Source organism: Vitis vinifera, chromosome 3, assembly GCF_030704535.1.
Source record: "Vitis vinifera cultivar Pinot Noir 40024 chromosome 3, ASM3070453v1".
Lineage (NCBI taxonomy): Eukaryota > Viridiplantae > Streptophyta > Magnoliopsida > Vitales > Vitaceae > Vitis > Vitis vinifera.
Window position 1 is genome coordinate 3,439,178 of NC_081807.1, and position 21,889 is coordinate 3,461,066.

Consider the following 21,889-nt stretch of genomic DNA (forward strand, 5'->3'; position numbering starts at 1 on the left):
GTTTGATAACTATAAAATAGAAAATGGTTTCTATTCTTAAAAACAAAAAAAAAAAATGTTGTTTTTTGAAAATATTTTTTAACTGTTTTCATTTGTTTTTTGAGGTTTATTTTAAAAATTAATTATACAAACATAAAGAATAAAGAAGGATTAAAATAAAGCATTATAAAAATTAGTTTTAAAATATATTTAAAAACAACAAAAACAAGTTAAATATTTTAAATTTTCAAATAAATATTTATTTTAACAAAATATTGTAAAACAATTTTCGAAAACTGTTTAGAAAATTCTTAGCAAAAGCAACTTAAGTTTTTCCCAAGATGACTCTTATGCTAAATTAGATGATTCTACATCAAATTACCTTTTGGATAATGAAGAAGACTGTGAAGGTATCCTTCTTCTTATAAGGAAATCAAAATAAGCTCTTCAAACATACAACACTTCTTATGGCTCTGATACCATAAACACTGAGGATGAGGTAATATACAATAAAAATATGAATTATGTTGAGAATCAAAACAAAATACACATGATATTTAATAAATAAATTTACAGAAAAGGAACATGAAACTTTATATTACATAACCTAAAAAAAAAAAATACATATTAGGAGAAACAAGGAGATGAAATTTCTTACAATGGGAAAGGCAAGGAAAAGCTTTGAATAAAGCTTTTGGGCTTGAGAGCTTACATAGTGAGAGAGGAAGAGGAGAGAAGGGAGAGCTTAAGAAGGGAAGAAGAGTGAAAATTCAATTGTGTTTACAACTGAGGATCAAGCCTCCTTAAATAGCTGAAAAAATGAATAAAAAACAGTACATAGTGTATGACAAGACACTGTGCAACTTTTGACTCCAGCTGAAAATAGTAATCATTCGTGGATGAATAGTGAATAGTAAAATTGACTTTTTTACTGTAGCAATATTGATTTGTTGGCATACGAATCTTGCTTTCGGTGGAGGAAAGTTGGTGTGCCAAGCAGGTTAAGAACTATAGTATCACATGCTTGTAGACAAAATTGCTTTCAGTGCTGACTTTTTAAAACTGCTTTTTAAAACAGTTTTCGAAAACAATTATTAAAAAGAGTTTTGTTCTTTTAGGTTATTAATCTTTTAGGCTGCTTGGTGCGACATGGCTAATCAGAAAGGAAGCCAAATTCAATGCTAGAATTGTCTTTGATTGAATGTGGGCTCAAAATCTGCAATGGCCAAATGAATGATTCTTCTCAAACTCGTTCCTCATGCTATCACTTCACCAAAAATATGCTTTTGGTTTTGAATTATTCATGTGTGGGTGGTCCATCCATGCTAAGAGGCACCAGTTTCAGAACTGTTTGAAGGCAATCACGCTTGCTTTTGAACAGTTACTATTCATTTAAGAGAGAGAAAAAATGGTGGAGATTGAAACACATCTTCCCTAATTCATGCCCATTTCTCTGGATGGGTCATTAAGAGAAAAGAAAAATCAACTACGGACAAATTTCATGAATGTCCTGCAATGTAAAGCAAAACAATAAAACAAAAATGTTAAACAAAGATTTTATTAAAATTGATAAAATTATGGGTATAATCTTCGTACTAATATTCTTTACAAAAAAACATATCCCTTTAATTCTTTCACCTTGATCATAATTTGAAAGACGGTAATAACGTTTTCTTGATTTCGAAGATCAATCGAGAGTCACATGTGACTTATTCTCTGTGAACATTGTGGTTTTTCTCTTTGTAAAGTCTCTTTTGATGTCTAGACTCTCTTATAAAGAAGTCAACAATTCTCTTATTTTGTCCATGCAAGGTCATGAATCATTATAAACAGCTTCTGAATATTAAGCATGTCTCATGTGCTAGATGCCTAGACCCAGGTCACCTCCAAAAGGTCGGTTATAATTCATCTAATCCAATGATCTTCTAAAGCTTCTAAGAACACCAAAATGAAATTTTTTGCATCTCCATTCTCCCTTGCTTACCTCATCATATTTTGAACAAAATCAACATAAACTTTCATTAGATTCCTGCAAAATATGTAGTTGGTGTTCTTTCTTTGTTTATATTTGTAGCCAAAATGAGCTCTGTTTTCTGTTCTCCATACCAGAAAGCAAAAAAAGGAATGCTAAGGATGCTTGTTAAGTACGGAAAAGAAGGGCACGCATCTATGACTAACGAGTACCTGCTGTGTCTCTGGTCTGTCCTGAATTTATTGCCTTGAAAAAAAGTTCAACTGTCCTGACAGAGCCATGGCAGTTAAAGAGGCAAGAGTTGTAGTGTATGGCTGAGAATTCAACATGTATATATGTCATGAACCCCTACTCTCAAATCTCAATTTAACCTACGATAGGAACTTGAGTGAGATACACTGGATGTCATTCACTATCACACAGTATCGAAATGAGTCACGACTCAGGAGGATAATAATCATTAAAGACATGGGCCCCCTTACATATTTCCTGATCTTATTCAAAGAGAGAGCATCAGAAGTGAACTTCAGGCATGCATACTCAGTCTTCATTTGCATCTTCCTCACTGTGGTTTCTTTCTTGTTCAGTTTGTTCATGTTACATAAGTTAGAATCTAGAACCATTAGGATCAAATCAGGCACATGTCACTTTTAGGGGAGGAGGTGTTTGGGAGCTGAGAAAGTGGGGGATTATGGAAGTAGGATGTGGTCTCTTAAACAGGGAAGCAAGAAGATGGGGTTTTGGTGTCACCTTAACCCTCATGTTGTGTTTGTCTATGAGGGTTTACATCCATGGTGTTTCTGAAGACCAGTATGCATTTATGGGGTATGTTTTCTTTCTCTTTTTTCTTACTTCAATCTTGGCTGTTGGCTAGTTGGCCTTTGCTGGATTTATAATTGAGTCTTCTGGAAGATCCTAAAAAATTGTTTTGATGATAGTTTTTTAAAGTTGTCAATTGTTTTTCAAAAACAAAATTATGTTTTGAACACAAATATAGGAAACATTTTTTTCTATTTTACGTAAAAGTATTATGGATTTATCTATGTCGTTTATATTTTCAATTATTACTCAAAAAATATTATAAAAATAAATAAATTTAAAAAATATAAAAAAAAAATAAAAAATAAATTAAAAGTTAAATAAATTATTTTTATTTACTACTTGAAATTTATTTTACTTATTTTAATTCTTTAATATAAAAATTAAATAATTTTAAAATATATAAGCTTCTAACCAATTTTAATTATATTATATTTTTTTATAGAGTAACTAAATATAAAAAGTAATTTTTTTTATATATTTTTTTTTCTTTAATATTTCTAGGAACAAACATAACCTGAAAAATTGATCATACCAATAAAAAAGACTTCATGAGAAAGTGTGGCTATAGGTAACACAAATAAAAGATAATATAAGGGTGGCCACGACTATGGACTTTTCCAAATAAATTTCCCGTCAATACCAATACCCATAGATGCGGTTGAAATGTATTTAAGGTTAGATATTTTCTTTAGGAGAATTTTATGGTACCACGTAGTACCAAATAATTATTTTGGACTATTCTTGATAAGATTTTGATAATTCTTTTTAATAGGTTTTATTTAATTTTTTATTATATTATATATATATATATATATATATAATGTGAACAAAGAAAGATTAAAACGAAATATAAAATAATTTTTTTTTAAATATTTGAAAATATGAAAAATAAGTTACAAAATTTACAGCTTAAAACATCCTTTAATTAAATTAAAAAAAAAAAAAAACCATCTAGAAGGTTTTTTAAAGCTCCTGAAAGATTATTTTTGTCTTCTCTGAAACCTTCCAAAATTTTCATTCCCGCAAGATCAAGATTCTGAGTTCATTTGACTGATCATGGCTGTGGTTTCCATGAGTTCAGGGATCTCAAGAACATGATTCTGGGCATATCAGTCGGAGAAATTTCCCCACAACACCATGATGTTGATGCAAAGAAACATGCAAAGAATGTTGTTTCTCCTAACTTAACAACGTGCCATGAATCTGTTCCTCGGCCTGGTCTCTCCGTGTACTGCTGCCCTCCAAAACCCGAATCAGAAGAGCCCTTCATCGATTTCCAGTTCCCCGATCCCTCCTCGCCTTTACGTCTGCGCCGGGCGGCCCATCTCGTTGATGATGACTACATAGCTAAGTACAGAAACGCCGTATCAATAATGAAATCCCTTCCTTATGATGATCCAAGGAGCTTCCTTAGCCAAGCGAACCTCCATTGTATTTACTGCACCGGCGCCTATAAGCAGAAAAACTCAGATATTCCTCTTCATGTCCACAGATCATGGCTGTTCTTTCCCTGGCACAGAATGATGCTCTACTTCCATGAGCGAATCCTCGGGAGTCTGATCGGAGATGACAGTTTTGCTTTGCCGTTTTGGAACTGGGACAACCCTGATGGCATGGTGATCCCTGAAATGTACGTGACTGGTTCATTAGTTGATACTGATCGGGAAAATTCTCATCTTCCACCCCAAGTTGTGGACTTGAACTACAATTTACAGGAGAAAGGATTGGGACCTGAGGAGCAGATAAAGATCAACATGGCGCTGATGTATACCCAAATGGTATCAGGTGCGAAGACGACTGAACTCTTCATGGGTTGTCCTTATAAGGGAGGTGAGGGAGGCTTCTGTGAAGGACCCGGCACCATAGAGCTTGCACCTCATAATACATTACACGATTGGACCGGTACCGGTTTGAATCCTGGAAGGGAGGACATGGGCTCATTCTACTCTGCTGGAAGGGACCCCATCTTCTATGGACACCATGGGAATGTAGACCGTCTTTGGGAAGTTTGGAGGAGGCTCCAATGGGAGTACTACAATTCAGAGATCACTGACACTGAATGGCTAGATTCTTACTTTTTCTTCCATGATGAGAAAAGGCAGCTTGTGAGGATCAAATTCCAGGATGTTGTCAACATAACAAGGCTCAGGTATGCTTATGAGGAGGTCGAGCTGCCATGGCTCAACGCCCGTCCTCGGCCTTCAGTCCCTCCCAAGATTGCCCGTGACATACTAAAAATGAGAGACCTTGATCATGAGAACAACCAGGAACTTCCAAGCAGCCCCTTTTTATCAGCAGACTTTGGACCCCATGGTCGAACTCTGGACACCACCATAAGGGTAAAGGTCCATAGGCCAAAGAAGCATAGGAGCAAGAAACAGAAAGATTTCAAAGAAGAAGAGGTCATGGTTGTGTATGGAATTGAGGTCAAGGAGGACAGTTATGTTAAGTTTGATGTGTATGTGAATGCAGTTGATGAGACATTAATGGTTGGTCCAGAGTTCAGAGAGTTTGCAGGGACCTTTGTTAACATTCCTATTGGTGTTTGGCCAGTAATGAGGAGGAAGAGTAATCTTAAATTGGGGATCTCAGAATTATTACAAGACTTGGAGGCAGATGAAGATGAGAGCATCTGGGTAACCTTGATACCAAGAGCTGAAGACTGTATGAATGTAACCATTGATGGGATTAGGATTGAATACATTGAATAAGTGAACCTGATCTTGGGTTCAACTCCAAATAAAACTGTCAAAAATAATAGATTAGTTTTGGCTTTCATGGCAGTATATATTATTTGTTAGATACTGTTATTATACAAGCAGGCATCCACTGTAAAAGAATGCCATTTCAGATGTAAAATAACTTTCTGTTCAATTACAAGTCATGTAATGCAGTTTGGTCGGTGATAAAGCTAAGGGTGAGTCTGATAAAAAAATGAAAAGAATGATTGAAACAGCTAGCTTAGTTTTCTCATTAATTATGAAAAAAAAAAAAAGGAAAGAAAGAAAAGAAGAGAAAAAGAACTTTAAATATCCATTCAAGTAGGCTAGCTCTGGGGAAAATGCCTGAAATATTTATCAACTGGTTTCATTTTCATAGACTGTGAGACAAGTGGAACAAACAGTCAAAAGAGAAATGGAAATCTTGTAGTTTGATGCATTTACATGATAAGTTGTCAGCAAGCCAATAAGTTTTACTATTCCCTTCCAACGATCTCTCTGGAGAGTTGATTCATAGATTGTATCATTTTCCCAATTAATTCAGTGTTGCTGTCCATGGAAATTGGTGGCCTGCAAAAGACCCAGCAGCCATGAAATATCAGCTGGTGATTCATGGATTGGATGTGATTAGTTGTAGTGTGCATGCAATTAGTAATGCTTGAATTGTAAATGGGTTTGGTAGGGACTAATCCCCATCATTGTTATGCTGGGACCCGCATTAATAAAGAAAAGCTTGTCCTTGATTGTGGCATTGCTGAAGAGATTTCGATAGAAGGTTGATTCATCATTGTTATGCTGGGAACTGATTGTGGCATTGCCCTCGTGAGGCTGTTGGGCTTTGTGGAGCCTAGTTTTGTTTGATCCGATTTGATGACCCGACCCGAATAATATTGTATGGCTTTTTAATGGGAGATTTATTGAGACCTGTTGGGCTCATTTAGCCCATTGTGGAACCACCTTTTTAATTAGGGTTTTTTAGTGTGGTGGGGTTGTTGTTTTATATATATAGAGAGAATATTGTAACCGCCAGGTTGTACTCTATATTCTTCCCTGATAATAGTGATATCCCTGCAACTCTGTAGATGTAGGCAAATTGCCGAACCATGTAAATATTGTCTTGTGCATGTGATTGTTTTTCTTTGGCGTGTGTTTTTCTCTAATTTTTTGTTTCTCACGGGTTGGGAATTCGGTTTAATTCCCTACAACTGGTATCAGAGCCTAGGGTTAGGTTTGAGTGGGAGCAATGGCAGAGGAAGCAGGAAAGGAGTCTGGAATAGAAAAGTTTGATGGCACAAACTTTGCGTATTGGAGGATGCAGATTGAAGATTATTTCTATGGGAGGAAATTGCATCTGCCTCTTTTGGGGACAAAACCTGAGAGTATGAAGGCTGAGGAATGGGCGCTTCTTGACAGACAGGTTCTAAGAGTTATTAGGTTAACTCTGTCTAGGTCTATTGCACACAATGTTGTAAAGGAGAAGACCACAGTAGATCTGATGAAGGCTTTGTCCGGTATGTATGAAAAGCCGTCTGCAAACAATAAGGTGCATCTGATGAAGAAATTGTTCAATTTGAAGATGGCAGAGATGCATCAGTAGCACAACATCTGAATGAATTTAATACAATCACAAATCAATTGTCGTCTGTAGAAATTGATTTTGATGATGAGATTCGTGCTTTGATCGTCTTGGCTTCTTTGCCAAATAGTTGGGAGGCAATGAGGATGGCAGTAAGCAATTCTACTGGAAAGGAAAAGCTCAAGTACAATGATATACGAGATTTAATTCTGGCTGAGGAGATTCGCCGAAGAGATGCAGGTGAAACCTCAGGATCTGGTTCTGCCCTAAATCTTGAGACAAGAGGTAGAGGTAATAACAGAAATTCAAATCAAGGTAGATCAAATTCCAGAAATTCTAATCAGAACAGAAGCAAATCTAGATCAGGCCAACAAGTACAATGCTGGAATTGTGGGAAAACAGGTCACTTTAAAAGGCAATGCAAAAGCCCTAAGAAGAAGAATGAAGATGATTCTGCTAATGCTGTAACAAAAGAGGTACAGGATGCATTACTTCTTGCAGTAGACAGTCCACTTGATGATTGGGTTTTGGATTCAGGAGCTTCGTTTCATACCACTCCACACCGAGAAATCATACAGAATTATGTTGCAGGTGATTTTGGTAAGGTGTATTTGGCTGATGGTTTAGCCTTGGATGTTGTGGGTCTGGGAGATGTCCGGATATCGTTGCCCAATGGGTCTGTTTGGTTACTGGAGAAGGTTCGATATATTCCTGACCTGAGGAGGAATCTGATTTCTGTTGGACAACTTGATGATGAAGGACATGCAATACTATTTGTTGGTGGTACTTGGAAGGTTACAAAGGGAGCTAGGGTATTAGCTCGTGGAAAGAAGACTGGCACTATGTATATGACCTCATGTCCAAGAGACACAATTGCAGTTGCTGATGCAAGTACTGATACAAGCCTATGACACCGCAGACTTGGTCACATGAGTGAGAAAGGGATGAAGATGTTGTTGTCAAAAGGAAAACTACCAGAATTGAAGTCCATTGATTTTGACATGTGTGAAAGTTGCATCTTAGGAAAGCAAAAAAAGGTGAACTTCTTGAAAACTGGCAGGACACCGAAGGCTGAAAAATTGGAACTAGTACACACTGATTTGTGAGGGCCTTCTTCGGTTGCATCCCTAGGAGGTTCAAGGTACTACATCACCTTTATTGATGACTCAAGTAGAAAGGTATGAGTTTATTTTCTGAAAAATAAATCTGATGTATTTGTAACTTTTAAGAAGTGAAGGCCATGGTTGAGACAGAAACAGGTTTGAAAGTAAAATGTTTGAGGTCAGATAATGGAGGAGAGTACATAGATGGAGGATTCAGTGAGTATTGTGCTGCACAGGGAATTAGGATGGAGAAGACCATTCCTGGGACACCACAGCAGAATGGTGTGGTTGAGCGCATGAACAGAACTCTCAATGAGCGTGCTAGAAGTATGAGGTTGCATGCTGGACTACCAAAAACTTTTTGGGCTGATGCTGTTAGCACTGCAGCTTACCTGATAAACCGAGGACCATCAGTTCCCATGGAGTTCAGACTTCCTGAGGAGGTTTGGAGCGGTAAAGACGTGAAGTTTTCACATTTAAAATTTTTGGTTGTATTTCTTATGTTCATATTGATTCTGATGCTCGTAGTAAACTTGATGCAAAGTCAAAAATATGTTTTTTCATTGGCTATGGTGATGAGAAATTTGGCTATAGGTTTTGGGATGAACAAAACAGGAAAATCATCAGAAGTAGAAATGTGATATTTAATGAACAGGTTATGTACAAAGACAGGTCATCTGTAGTGTCAGATGTTACAGAGATAGATCAAAAGAAATCTGAGTTTGTCAACTTAGATGAATTGACTGAAAGTACTGTCCAAAAAGGGGGTGAAGAAGATAAGGAGAATGTAAATTCACAGGTAGATCTGAGTACACCTGTAGTTGAAGTTCGCAGATCTTCTAGGAACATTAGACCTCCGCAGCATTATTCACCTGTTTTAAATTATCTCCTGTTGACTGATGGTGGTGAGCCAGAGTGTTATGATGAAGCCTTGCAAGATGAGAATTCAAGCAAGTGGGAGTTAGCCATGAAGGATGAGATGGATTCCCTGTTGGGGAATCAGACATGGGAACTGACTGAATTGCCAGTAGGAAAGAAGGCTTTGCACAACAAGTGGGTATACAGAATAAAGAATGAACATGATGGTAGCAAACGTTACAAGGCCAGATTAGTTGTTAAAGGGTTCCAGCAGAAGGAGGGCATTGACTACACAGAGATATTTTCTCCAGTTGTGAAGATGTCAACAATTAGACTTGTACTTGGAATGGTGGCTGCAGAAAACTTACATCTTGAGCAGTTAGATGTGAAGACAGCATTCCTTCATGGTGACTTGGAGGAAGACCTTTACATGATTCAGCCAGAAGGGTTCATTGTTCAGGGACAAGAGAATCTAGTCTACAAACTGAGAAAGAGCTTATATGACCTTAAACAAGCTCCTAGATAGTGGTACAAGAAGTTTGACAATTTTATGCATAGAATTGGGTTCAAGAGATGTGAAGCTTGTATGTTAAGTCCTTTGACAACTCTTACATCATATTACTGTTGTATGTGGATGATATGCTTATTGTAGGGTCTGACATTGAGAAGATTAATAATCTGAAGAAGCAATTGTCCAAACAGTTTGCAATGAAGGATTTGGGAGCTGCAAAGCAAATCCTTGGTATGAGAATCATTAGAGACAAGGCTAATGGTACATTGAAGCTTTCACAGTCAGAGTATGTGAAGAAAGTTCTCAGCAGGTTCAACATGAATGAAGCTAAACCAGTGAGCACACCCTTGGGTAGTCATTTCAAACTAAGCAAAGAACAGTCACCAAAGACAGAAGAAGAAAGGGACCATATGAGCAAGGTGCCCTATGCCTCAGCTATTGGCAGCTTGATGTATGCTATGGTGTGTACAAGGCCAGACATTGCACATGCAGTGGGAGTTGTGAGCAGATTCATGAGTAGGCCTGGAAAGCAGTATTGGGAGGCAGTCAAGTGGATTTTAAGATATCTGAAGGGTTCATTAGATACATGTCTTTGCTTCACAGGTGCAAGTTTGAAATTGCAGGGTTATGTAGATGCTGATTTTGCTGGTGATATTGATAGTAGAAAGAGTACTACTGGGTTTGTTTTTACTCTAGGTGGTACAACTATATCATGGGTTTCAAATCTACAGAAGATTGTTACTTTGTCTACCACAGAAGCTGAGTATGTTGTAGCAACTGAAGCTGGAAAGAAGATGATTTGGCTACATGGTTTCTTAGATGAATTGGGTAAGAAGCAGGAGATGGGCATTCTATACAGTGACAGTCAGAGTGCAATTTTTCTTGCCAAAAATTCGGCTTTTCATTCAAAGTCAAAGCATATACAAACAAAATACCACTTTATCCGTTATCTTGTTGAAGATAAACTAGTAATACTTGAGAAGATTTGTGGATCTAAGAACCCGGCAGACATATTGACTAAGGGTGTCACTATTGAGAAGTTGAAGCTGTGCGCAGCTTCAATTGGTCTTCTAGCTTGAGGACAGGAGGATGAGTTGTGGGGATGAGGGATTGTTTCTTGGAGGATAGCGGTTTGATGTTGGTGATTGGACTAGTCTCCAAGTGGGAGATTTGTTGGGCTTTGTGGAGCCTAGTTTTGTTTGATCCGATTTGACGACCCGACCCGAATAATATTGCATGGCTTTTTAATGGGAGATTTATTGAGGCTTGTTGGGCTCGTTTAGCCCATTGTGGAACCACCTTTTTAATTAGGGTTTTTTAGTGTGGTGGGGTTGTTGTGTTATATATATAGAGAGAATATTGTAGCCGCCAGGTTGTACTCTGTATTCTTCCCTGATAATAGTGATATCCCTGCAACTCCGTGGATGTAGGCAAATTGCCGAACCACGTAAATATTGTCTTGTGCATGTGATTGTTTTTCTTTGGCGTGTGTTTTTCTCTAATTTTTGTTTCTCACGGGTTGGGAATTCGGTTTAATTCCCTACGGAGGCTGCTCTAATAAAAGGGCAATGCCACAATCAGGTGCTCATTAATCCCCATCATTTTTTAAGAAGATGAGCAAGGTTGATCAACCCTTCCAAGCAGCCTCATTGTATCAGCAGCCTTTGGACCCCATGGTCAAACTCTGAACACCACCATAAGAGTAAAGGTCCATAGGCCACAGAAGCATAGGAGCAAGAAACAGAAAGATTTCAAAGAAGAAGAGGTCATGGTTGTGTATGAATTGAGGTCAAGGAGGACATTTATGTTAAGTTTGATGTGTTTGTGAATGCAGTACTTAATGAGACATCAAAGGTTGCTCCAGAGTTCATAGCGTTTGCAGGGACCTTTGTTAGCCTTCCTCATGGTGTTTGGCTGGTAATGAGGAAGAGTAGTCTCAAATTAGGGATCTCTGAATTATTACAAGACTTGGAGGCAGACGAAGATGAGAGCATCTGGGTAACCTTGGTACCAAGGTTCAACTGTATGAATATAACCATCGATGGGATTAAGATTGAGTGAAGCTGATCCTGGGTTCAACTCCAAATAAAACTGCCAGAAATAATAGACTGGTTGTGGCTTTCATGGCAGTATATGTTATTTGTTAGATACTGCTATTATACAAGCAGGCATCCACTGTCAAAGAATGCCATCTCAGATGTAAAATAGTTTTGTTTCATTAGAAGTCATGTAATGCTGTTAGATTGGTGATAAAGTTAAGGTTGAGTTTGATCTAAAAAATGGTAAGAATGATTGATGCCGCTGCTTTGTTTTCCCTTGAATCATGAAAAAGAAAAAGAACGGGGTAACTCTGGGGAATATGTCTGAAATATTTAGCAACCGATTTCATTTTCATAGACTGATGCATGACAAACGTCAATTTTGACATTGAATGTACGTTAGGGATTTGAAAGGTTCCAACTTCCAAGTGGTTGATACGTTGCCAACTAGCTATCAAGTTTTACTATTCCCTTTTAACATTCTCTCTGGAGAGTTGTATCGTTTTCTTAATTAATTCAGTGTTGTTGTCCATGGAAATTGGTGAGCCTGCGAATGGCCCATCAGCCATGAAATATCTGTTGGTGCATGATTCTTGGATTGGATTGGATGTGAGTAGTTGTAGCGTGTATGCAGTTAGTAATGCTTGAATTTTAAAAGGGTTTGGTAGAGAATATTGCATTAATGATCCCACAGCTATTATTGTGATACTCCCTTGAAGAAAAAGTTTTTGAAAAAATTTATGCATATATTTCTTTTAACCATGTAGATGCATTTAAAGTTATAAAAGTTTATTGAGTTCAACACCGATAATATCTATACAGAAGGGAGAGTTGATCCGAACTCTAGTGTGAGAGTTTGTTTGGTCTCGTCATCCATGTAAACTCTGTTATCTCTACATAGGGTGTGGGTCACTTTTAAAGCCAAGTGTAGACTCATCAAACTCACAATGGACGATATCTATAGGGAAGAGAGTGGATTGTTATGGTTTTTATTCTTGATTATGGTACCATTTTGCTCAACCTCCATCGGAAGGCATCTGAAATCATACAGACAGGGCGGTAGAAGGTTAATCTTGATTTCTTCTGGGTAATGAACTGAATTCACCCATTATTCAATGAATGGGCACATGTCTCCTCCACCATCTACTTCATCTTAGCCTCTGTTACGCAGGTAAAAAATAAGATGTGTACAGCATGTGGGCCAACATAATACTGCAGGCAGATGTTGTTCTTTCATACTAAAGTATGCACATAGTCATAAATCTTATTCACACTGTACCTCATCCATGTCACTTGTCTTTTATCTACTTTATCAGAACAAGACATTCATATTGCCCTTTTATTATTAAGTGAAGAAGATCAACGTGTACAACCAAATAAAATTTTCTATTGAATTACAAAGAATAGTTTATCAATTACAGAGACAATTCCTTAGATTCTGAAGTCCAAATTAATCAAACAATCAGTTGACAAATCCTGTGTTGTTCTAGTTTTTTCCATCAGTATTCATGGTGATAACACTAGAGCCTCTCATGAAGTAGGTTGGTGCAGGTCTAAGCCAGCCCTGCCCTCCTATCATCTCCTTCGTCAGGAAGGGTACGGCTTCATCGCTTGATAGGCTCCGCGACCATTCAACTCTTTCCGTTCTATTGGCACCAGGACCATAACACTTGTATTCGCCATAGTATACTGTGCTGTAAAACCAAAAGCACGGCAAAAAATCAATAATCGACAAACTTAGACAAGGAAATTTCAATTTTGAAAGAATTAAGTGTGATATCATGGTATGTATATATAGACTCCTTTAATCATGTAGAATGTTTTTAAAGTTGTGAGAGCATATTAAGTCCAAAACCGATAATATTTACATAATTGGGAGTGAAATATTATAAATAGTATCAAAGCTGATTTTCTCGATACGGGAGTTTATTTGTTTGATTATGTAATAAGTGTTTTTGTTTGACTCTACAATTTCATAAAATACAACGAGGACGTTATGCTGTGTAAAGATGATTGTGATATCCTAGATAGAAAAAAAAGTTTCTAATTATATATATAAACTTTTTTAAACAAATATATATAGACATTTTTTAAAGGTGGGTCCATTGATTCGGACTATATTTACATAGTTGGGTTGGGAGGGAATATGACATATATACCTTTGCTTGTTGGAGTCTCCCCAGTCATCCCATCCCTGTGGCTGTACCACACTGGACATGAAGGATAGAACAAACACCACCCTAGAGTAAGGACCCCATGGCCTTCCAAGGTAAGGAGTTCCAACGCCTGTGATCTTGCAGCCCAAGAAGGTAAAGCCATTGTTCTCTGAAGTAGACCCTCTTTGTTGGGCAGTGATGGCTCCATTTCCTTCAGAGAGTGAATGCAGGTGACACTTCTGCAAGAACATCATCCCAACTGGGTGAAAATTCTGAAACAAGGCATATCAACTCAGACTTCTTTCCCCTGAAACCTAGTAGAAATTAAACTTACTTCAAAGAGAGAAGCAGCACTTCCACAGATGAAATCAGTGGCTCCTTCAATGTAGCAGTTTCTGTAGTAATGTCTTCCAGCATCATCCAGGAGAGTGTCCTGATAAGACAGGATCCTGCAGTTGTAGAATGCAGCTCTGTCGCCCGATACCCTTACTGCAACAGCTTTGCTGCTTGTCCCAAATGTATTCTGTAAACAATCATCATATAAATTGCAAATTTCAGTAAGAGTTTGGATCTAAATAACTGTTTGTGAGGGCCAACTGTCACACTTTTTTTTTGGCAGTGTCCCACCTGCAAGTTCATTTAGCAGAAAGAACTCATTTCAAATCCTATCTGAAAACAATGGACTGATTCAGTTTTCATGGAAAAACCTCATAGGACTTCAGTTCATTTACAGAAAAATCAAGGGATGTGACTAATAATTAACCAATAGAACATGTGATTTCTGGGAAATTCAGTATAGAACATGGGAAAGAATTCAAACACTGAAATGATCAGAATAAATACCTGAATTGTGAGATATCTTCCAACAAAATCAGAAGCCAATATGGAGAGTGTTGGAGACTCAAATATCTCCCCTCCATCACCCCATGTTATTATGGTAGTAGAGGCCTGTGTGCCACTCAATGTTATGAAGGGCTTGTCAGCAGGCACAACAATCTTTTCTCTGCTCAACCATTTGATTAAAAACAAACAAACAAGAGAGAGAGAGAGATTCCCATCAGATATCAGAAACCCAATTCTTAAAAGGATATATAACCTAATTCTTATTTGAACAGCTGCAAACCAACCTGTATGTTCCTGGCTTGACCAAGATGAAATAAAGCTGTGAGTTATTAGATGGAACAGCATCAATGGCGTCTTGAATCTTGCCATAATCTCCATTTCCAGACTGGTCAACCCTTATGAGAATGGCAGTAGACATGTCATTCGAGCTTGTGGCGGAGGAAGCCATGAAAGAACAGAAAACAAGCAGTTCAACCAAAAGGACAACAATATAACCACGATGAACCATCTTCATTGCCGCAACAGCAAAACCCATGTGCAGAAGTCGAAATTTTCTGTCTTGGAGGGAGTGCAGAGAATTAATAAAAATGGGATTAAATTAAACTACTGGCTTTTGATGAAAAAAAAAATGTAGGTGAATGCATGACTTGGTGGGCTAGGCCTTATTATAACGGAAAGCCTGAGGAAAGTCAATGGATTGATGGCTGAATTGGTGGGTTGCTTACAGTTAAAGTAGAGAGATGGCTACATGTATCTGCATGAATGAAGGGGGGGAGAAAAGGGATGTTGCTGTATGAAGAAGCAGGTGCCAGAGAGTGGTGCTTGGGGAACAAGAATCAAAACTGTTTTTGAAAAATGCTTTCAGGGTTTGTGTTTTTCCAAACCTGTAACAACCAACAACCACTGCCACCAAACTGTGATTAGACCAGCAATTTTGAGTTTACCACCAGAGAAGTCTCCGGGATTCATGAATTAGAGTGTCTTAAAATGTGATGATTAGACAAACTATTAAAAAGTATTTTTAATTATTATTATTATTTTTTTTACTAAAGAAGTTTATAACTTAGAAAAAAAAATTTTGATTCAAGGAATCATAGAAAAATTTATTTTTTGTTTAATAAAACATTTATAATATAAAATTTATTTTTTAAAATTATTAATTTAATTTTTACGTTACTCTCATCTAAAGTGAAAAATAAAAATGATCCCAAACAAGCCCTTGGGATTTTGCTTTGAGGCCCAAGTCTAATTTGATGTGAGTTCAAGTCAGAAAAAAAGTAGAATTAAATATATAATTTATTGAATTTTAAAAAACATATTTAAAATTCAAAGATAAATTGATACATAAATTTATGTAAAAGCAAAACATAATTCATTTGTTTATAGTAGGAGAGCAGACATGGGAATTCAATTTTTCTGCTCCACTCAAAATTTGGGCCGGTTGCCTAGCCCAAATAGTCAAATGAAGAGAACTAAAAGCCCAAATATGAAATGTTCCGAGATCCGGCCCAAGTCCACTCTCATTTCCCTATAAATAATCCAAACGCGACCCTAAAACCCTAAATCTGCTGATTCTTTTCCTCTTTTTCTTTTCCCTTTCCTTTAGTCTCCTCAGCCTCCGGTGAGAAAAGCAAACCCTAATTTGTCGGTCTCTGTTCCATGGATGCATATAGAAAAGAGAAGGTGCTGTGATGAAGGTTAAAAGATCTCGTTAATCTGAAGATTCATTGAGGATACTTTCTTATCCATTCAATACATTCTGAGCACCTTCCTCTTTCTTCTCTTTTCTTTTCCTCTTTCATTATCCATTTCTTTATTTGTTACTTTTATTATTACCTTTCATGCTGTTGGATCCATTTACGCTGGAGGCCGATATGCTTTTTGGTTTTTCTTCTGGGCGTTTCTAATGCTCCTACGTGTAGTCCAGGAAGAGGAGAAAAATAAAATAATTTAAAAATTATTTCGGTTAATTTATCATAAAAAAAATAGAAAATTAAATTAAATGTACTTGAAATTTCAGGCTTTTTTAATTATTATATTTTTATATAAAAATGAATAAAATAATAAGTTCAAGATTGAATAAAATAGCTTATGAATTTTTATTTTTATTTTTTTCCCCTGTTTATTTTTCTCTTGAATTGACGTGGGAATGCAATTAAAATTATTTTTGTGTGCTTTGCTTGAGGATGGTAGAAGGAAATATTTAATTAAAAGGGTCAAATCATCTCTAATTTGTAAAATTAATCTTTTTTTTATTTACCTTAAAAATTATCTATTTTAGACCAGAATGTTTTATTTTACTGTAGTAATAAAAATATAAAAAACCGACTGTAATAAAAATTAATAAAAATTTTATACATTTCTAAATTATTATATTTTTATATTAAAAATTAATATAAATAAAATAAATTTAAAATCTCATATAAAAATAAATTATTAATTTTAAATATATATATTTTTTATTTTTTTTCTTTTTTTCTTTTTTTCTTTTTTTTTTTTTTTACATTTTCCCCCTATCTAAGAAATATGCTTTTGATTTTCTATTTTTAAAACTGGAAAATGGTAATAATTTTATATAAAATTTTAGAATTTTTAAAATTATTTTTTAAAAACATAAAGTAAATGTATATTAAAAATAAATAAAAAAAATCCATACTAACACTTAATTTTAAAAAAAAAATAATACTTCTACACATTAGAAAATGCACGGTAAATATAGCCTCAAACTTGTTTGTTAGAGAGCGCCATGGTAAAAGGAAATTTTGAGGAAAAGGAGTAGGCTAGCAAGAGTGAAAAGAAAGAATAAAAAATATATTAATAAATTATTTTTATATGTGTTTTAAAATTTATTTTGTTTTTTTAAGAAAAAAAAAAAAAGAGAAAGTGTTTTTTGTTTTAAAATTAAGTGACTAAATAAGTAACTCTCAAACATATTTTCAAAAATAATTATAGGATGACAATGTTACGAGTTTGTGATAATTACTCTTATCCCGATCCAATTCTATTTATTTATATTTATTTTCATCTTTATAAAAAAATTAAAACACACAAGTATAAAAAATTCTTATATCCACCCCATTCCTGGTTTTTTTTTTTTCAAGTTTTGTTTTTTTTCTTTTTAAAATTTAAATTTTATTAAAAATAAATATGATTTTTTAAAAAAAAATATTAAAAATATTTTATAATTTATTTCTATGAAAAATAATATTTATTTATGTTAAAAAAAAGTTGAAAAATTAAAATAATAACTAATTTTTTTAATTAAAATTATGTATAATTAAGATGAGGTAAGTGGAACAAAATCATACTATAATCCATTTAGATTTTTAAAGATTTCTTAAATCAGTGACAAATTTCTTTTATCTATATCCTAAACTCTTCTCATTAAGGGCAATGCATGTCAATTCCAAAAAAAAAAAACCATCTCATTATCATCCCTAAATAATCACGGGATAATTAGAAAAATTCTTTAGTATTTACTAATTAGAGCCCTTTTTAGCAAACAAGCCTCAAATTTACCAATAAGATAAATCCGATTGCAAAATTTTGGAGAGAGAATAAAAATATTATAATTACTACAAATAAAATTTATTTACTGTTTGCGGAAACCATTAATGAAAACTGTTTACGTTGTATTTTACTATTTTAAAATTTTAATTATTCCGCCTCTATTTTCATTTTTGCTTTTAGAAATGAAAAAGCTAATTAAATTTTTACCGTTATCAAAATGAGATTTCGCTTACCGAAGTAATTGAATTTTCCGGAAAAGGTTTTCAAGATACGCGGATCATTGACATTTCCACCATATCCAACGGCCACACGGAAATTCAGGGGCGGCTGCCCAATAACAAAACCAGGTGTCGCGTCGACTACCAGAAAGACAGACAGGGAGAGGGAGAGATGGAACCGGTGAAGGAAGACGTAGAAGAGTACGGATGGAGAGAAGTGAAGCTGCCGTCGCTGATTCCGGTGGTGCCCCCGCCGGAACTAGGGAGAGAGACTGGCGAGAGGAGGAGAGGCCGTGACATCATTGTGGCCGTCGATCATGGTCCCAACAGCAAGCTAGCCTTTGATTGGACACTTATCCACCTCTGCAGACTCGCTGATACCATTCACCTCGTCAACGCCGTATCCAGTATGTCTCTTTTCATCTTCATCTTCGTTTGGAATTTTTTCCCCCATTTTTTGCCTAATTTTTCTAGGTTTTATTTCAGGCGTGTCGAATGAGGTTGTTTACGAGTCAAGTCGAGCTCTAATGGAGAAGCTTGCGATAGAGGCTTATGAAGTTGCCATGGTGAGTAGCTATTTCTTCAAAATTGTGATCGAAAGAATAAGCAAAGTGACGAAATCTCTTTTCTTTATCCCACTTTTTTAATGGCAGAAATTAGGAGTTTCAATTTTTTTATTACTTTCCATACCAGTTCCCTTTGTTTGAGAGTCGGTACATGCATATCACAGAAGTTTGAGGTAAGGGATGAAACAAAAAAGAATATAGCCTTTTCTGTCACATTCTCCAACTCAAAGTAAGATTATGTAAATTAAATTCCAAGGTTATCTACATGATGAGGAGATTAGGATGATTAGATTGTTTTGTGCTTCCATATGTTAGTGGGTTATATGGTGGCAATTCCTTTTTAAAAATTTGAAATAGATTGTTCGGGATTTTGGGGTTTTCATTATCATCTTCTCAAGACATGCGGTTGGTGATAATGCCTTCCTTGGCTCAAGTAATTCAATTCTGGTTGCCCAATTTTTTCAACCCTTTTGTCAAGTGGCACTGTCTTGGTCCCAACATAATGATTTTATTCAGCATTTAGATGTCATGCAATTCTGCACTCAAGTTTCAGTGCTTAGGATTTAACAATATCAAATTTTTGTATCTCATGAACGAATTTGTTTACGTACAAGTGAATCCTCTGTAAATTAGTATCCCAGTTCATTACCTGTACTCCAATTTAACAATTGCCTGTGGTTATTCTCCATGGTTAAATTATTTACATGCAATCAATCATTTGTTTATTCTCAGTTTGGATAATGTGTTCTGAATTCAACACTTCATATGCACTTCTGAGCACCTGTCATAAACATACTCTGCCTCCCTGATCCCTGTTTCCTGTTACCCAAATTGATCATATGCTTCCTTTAAAGTTTGGTTAAATATGAGCCTTGATCAAATTAGATAAACCTAAACCAAACCATTTCAAAAGACGAAAAATCCAACAGGACTGCTTGTACGAACAAAATCCCACGTCAACTATGAACCAAGAATTTACAATAATACTGTGTTGGTATGTGAATATTTTTATCAAGGATTTTGTATAATCTACATGGAAGCAGGTGAGGACTGTGGCTAGGATCGTAGAAGGGGATGCAGGTAAGGCAATTTGCAAAGAAGCAGAAAGGATACTGCCAGTAGCTGTGGTGATGGGTACCAGAGGCCGAAGTTTACTTCAAAGGTTCTCTCTCTCTCTCTCTCTCTCTCTCTCTCTCTCCCTTCACTGTGTGTGTGCGCTCAAAAACATATCTTATTGTGGGGTTTTTGTACAGTGTGCTGCAGGGAAGTGTGAGCGAGCATGTATTCCACAACTGTACAGCAGCGCCTGTTATAATTGTTCCTGGGATTGGTATTATTTTAAATTTATTGAACCCTTGAATTTCTTATAATGAGTTTAAATTTTTAAGGAATTTTACATGTAAGTTGTTTTGGATTTTAGGAGAAGCTTGAGAGGAACATTGAACTGGTGGAACCATGGACAGATAAGAAACTGTAAGTCCTGAAGAGTTATGCTAGTGAATCATAGTGGAGCTTGGGCAGAAGACAAAGTTGGTTTTGTCATTTATGTAATCTGAAATGCATGGAAGATATATTTTTCTTTTGATATTCTATGTGAATTGCACTGAATATGGTATTGTTAACTGATATCTTTGTATTAGCTGGAATACTGTAAATGAATCTAGGATGATGGGTTTGATGTATGGTTCTGTGGAATTTTTAGGTGTACATATTAGATGTCTATTCTTATCTGCATGAGAAAATTTTGGCCTTCTCAAATTCATAAGACGATGAATATACAAATTTGAGCAATTTGCTTTTCAAATGATTTAGCTAGCCTGCATTCAGCTGACTTCCAACCATCTCAAGTTTTGTTAGGACTAGGCTACTGCAATTGCTGCTTCTTATTACTTTCCCAAACTTCCAGAGCTTGAAGAGCATTCTTCTTCAGTTCCTGTCCTGTGGAAGGATCAGATCAAGCTTTGGAGAAAAAAAATAAATATTGCACTTGCTTATCTTCCCAAATAGATCTGCATCTTTGCATTCTAGGTTCAGGGTTTCGACTTTCCTGGAAAAATAATCATTAAATTGTGGAAGGCAATTCTTAATAAAAGAGTTCAACAGAGGGTGTGTGAAGCCTAGCCATTGCAAAATCTAGAAGAACCAAATGAAAAGATGTCTCAAAGAAAATGCTCGGATGGCCAATGAAGCTAGAAACTGTGATAGGATAGAACAATTTATTTGTCCACCCATATAGATTCCATCCCTTGCATGGAAACCATAATGCCATTTGAGTGTACTTATATTTATTGAAGTTATTAATAGAACTGATAGCTTGTTCAAATTTGTAACGTTATGGTATTAAATTTTAACTATAATCTCATTACAAATTTTATTTGAAAATTTTATAGCTATATATAACCCAAATTAGTTATTCTAATATCTGCATTCTGTCGAGATTGTGTGCCTCCACTGCCTGCTCATTCAACCGATATGTTATGAAAAGAATCTTCAGTGGAATTTAGTGCTTGACCATTGTGCATATATGTCTTAGTTAAAGGCTTAAGAAATGTTGATTAGAGGCCTTTGACATGAAGCATGGGCAAGTGCAAGAAAGTATTAAGCTGCAGCTGCAGTACTACTGATCTTGATGCTAATGGGCTAGATATCCTCTATTCCCAAAAACAAAAAAAGAAAAATTCCAGTATTCAGACTTTATTAATTTCACTTTCTATATATTTTCTGTCCCAATCATTCCAATTCTAAAGTCACCTCTTTAAGGTGGCTTATTATCATTGTATTATTACTCCATTTTTTGAAACATTAAGCTGCAATATAAATTATAAACCCTGATTCTTTTACTTCAGTTTATGATTCGGTGAAAGAAAGGATCCTGCTAATGTCGACCCTTTATGCCAATTTAGCTGATAGTGGAACTGTTGACCTATAATCAGCTTTCATTTCCAAAGTTTGGCTCAGGCTTTAGGATTTATCACTTGTACGCCTCATGGATCCAACTGACACTTAGCCTAATTCC

At 35.8% G+C, this 21,889-nt stretch overlaps 3 protein-coding genes and 1 non-coding gene across 6 annotated transcripts; 3 read left to right on the top strand and 1 right to left on the bottom strand.

Annotated features, from left to right (window-relative positions):
• The first annotated feature begins 2,444 nt into the window (after window positions 1-2,444).
• Window positions 2,445-5,683, top strand: LOC100257152 (aureusidin synthase). Its single transcript, XM_010646789.3, has 2 exons — window positions 2,445-2,776; window positions 3,855-5,683. Exons 1-2 carry the CDS (start codon window positions 2,643-2,645, stop codon window positions 5,482-5,484), a joined length of 1,764 nt encoding a protein of 587 aa, XP_010645091.1. The 5' UTR covers window positions 2,445-2,642; the 3' UTR covers window positions 5,485-5,683.
• Window positions 5,684-13,066: 7,383 nt separating this feature from the next.
• LOC100246890 (putative pectinesterase 11) lies at window positions 13,067-15,172 on the bottom strand. The gene is made up of 5 exons (XM_002280460.4): window positions 14,864-15,172; window positions 14,580-14,739; window positions 14,071-14,259; window positions 13,740-13,975; window positions 13,067-13,274 (listed from the first exon to the last, which is right to left on the bottom strand). The coding sequence occupies exons 1-5, from the start codon at window positions 15,112-15,114 to the stop codon at window positions 13,067-13,069; spliced, it is 1,044 nt and encodes a 347-aa protein (XP_002280496.4). The 5' UTR covers window positions 15,115-15,172.
• A 1,091-nt stretch (window positions 15,173-16,263) lies between these two features.
• Window positions 16,264-16,344, top strand: LOC132253578 (small nucleolar RNA U30). Its single transcript, XR_009465440.1, has one exon. It is a non-coding gene; the product is annotated as a small nucleolar RNA U30 (small nucleolar RNA).
• A 1,989-nt stretch (window positions 16,345-18,333) lies between these two features.
• LOC100257219 (uncharacterized) lies at window positions 18,334-20,555 on the top strand. Of its 3 annotated transcripts, XM_002284063.5 has the most exons (5): window positions 18,334-18,714; window positions 18,794-18,873; window positions 19,917-20,035; window positions 20,127-20,203; window positions 20,294-20,555. In XM_002284063.5, the coding sequence occupies exons 1-5, from the start codon at window positions 18,480-18,482 to the stop codon at window positions 20,302-20,304; spliced, it is 522 nt and encodes a 173-aa protein (XP_002284099.1). In that variant the 5' UTR covers window positions 18,334-18,479; the 3' UTR covers window positions 20,305-20,555. The 3 variants fall into 3 exon arrangements, with proteins under 3 accessions (XP_002284099.1, XP_059591814.1, XP_059591813.1); XM_059735831.1 differs by having other exon boundaries at window positions 18,369-18,714; window positions 20,127-20,555; XM_059735830.1 differs by having other exon boundaries at window positions 18,370-18,714; window positions 19,917-20,555.
• The last annotated feature ends 1,334 nt before the right edge of the window (window positions 20,556-21,889 follow it).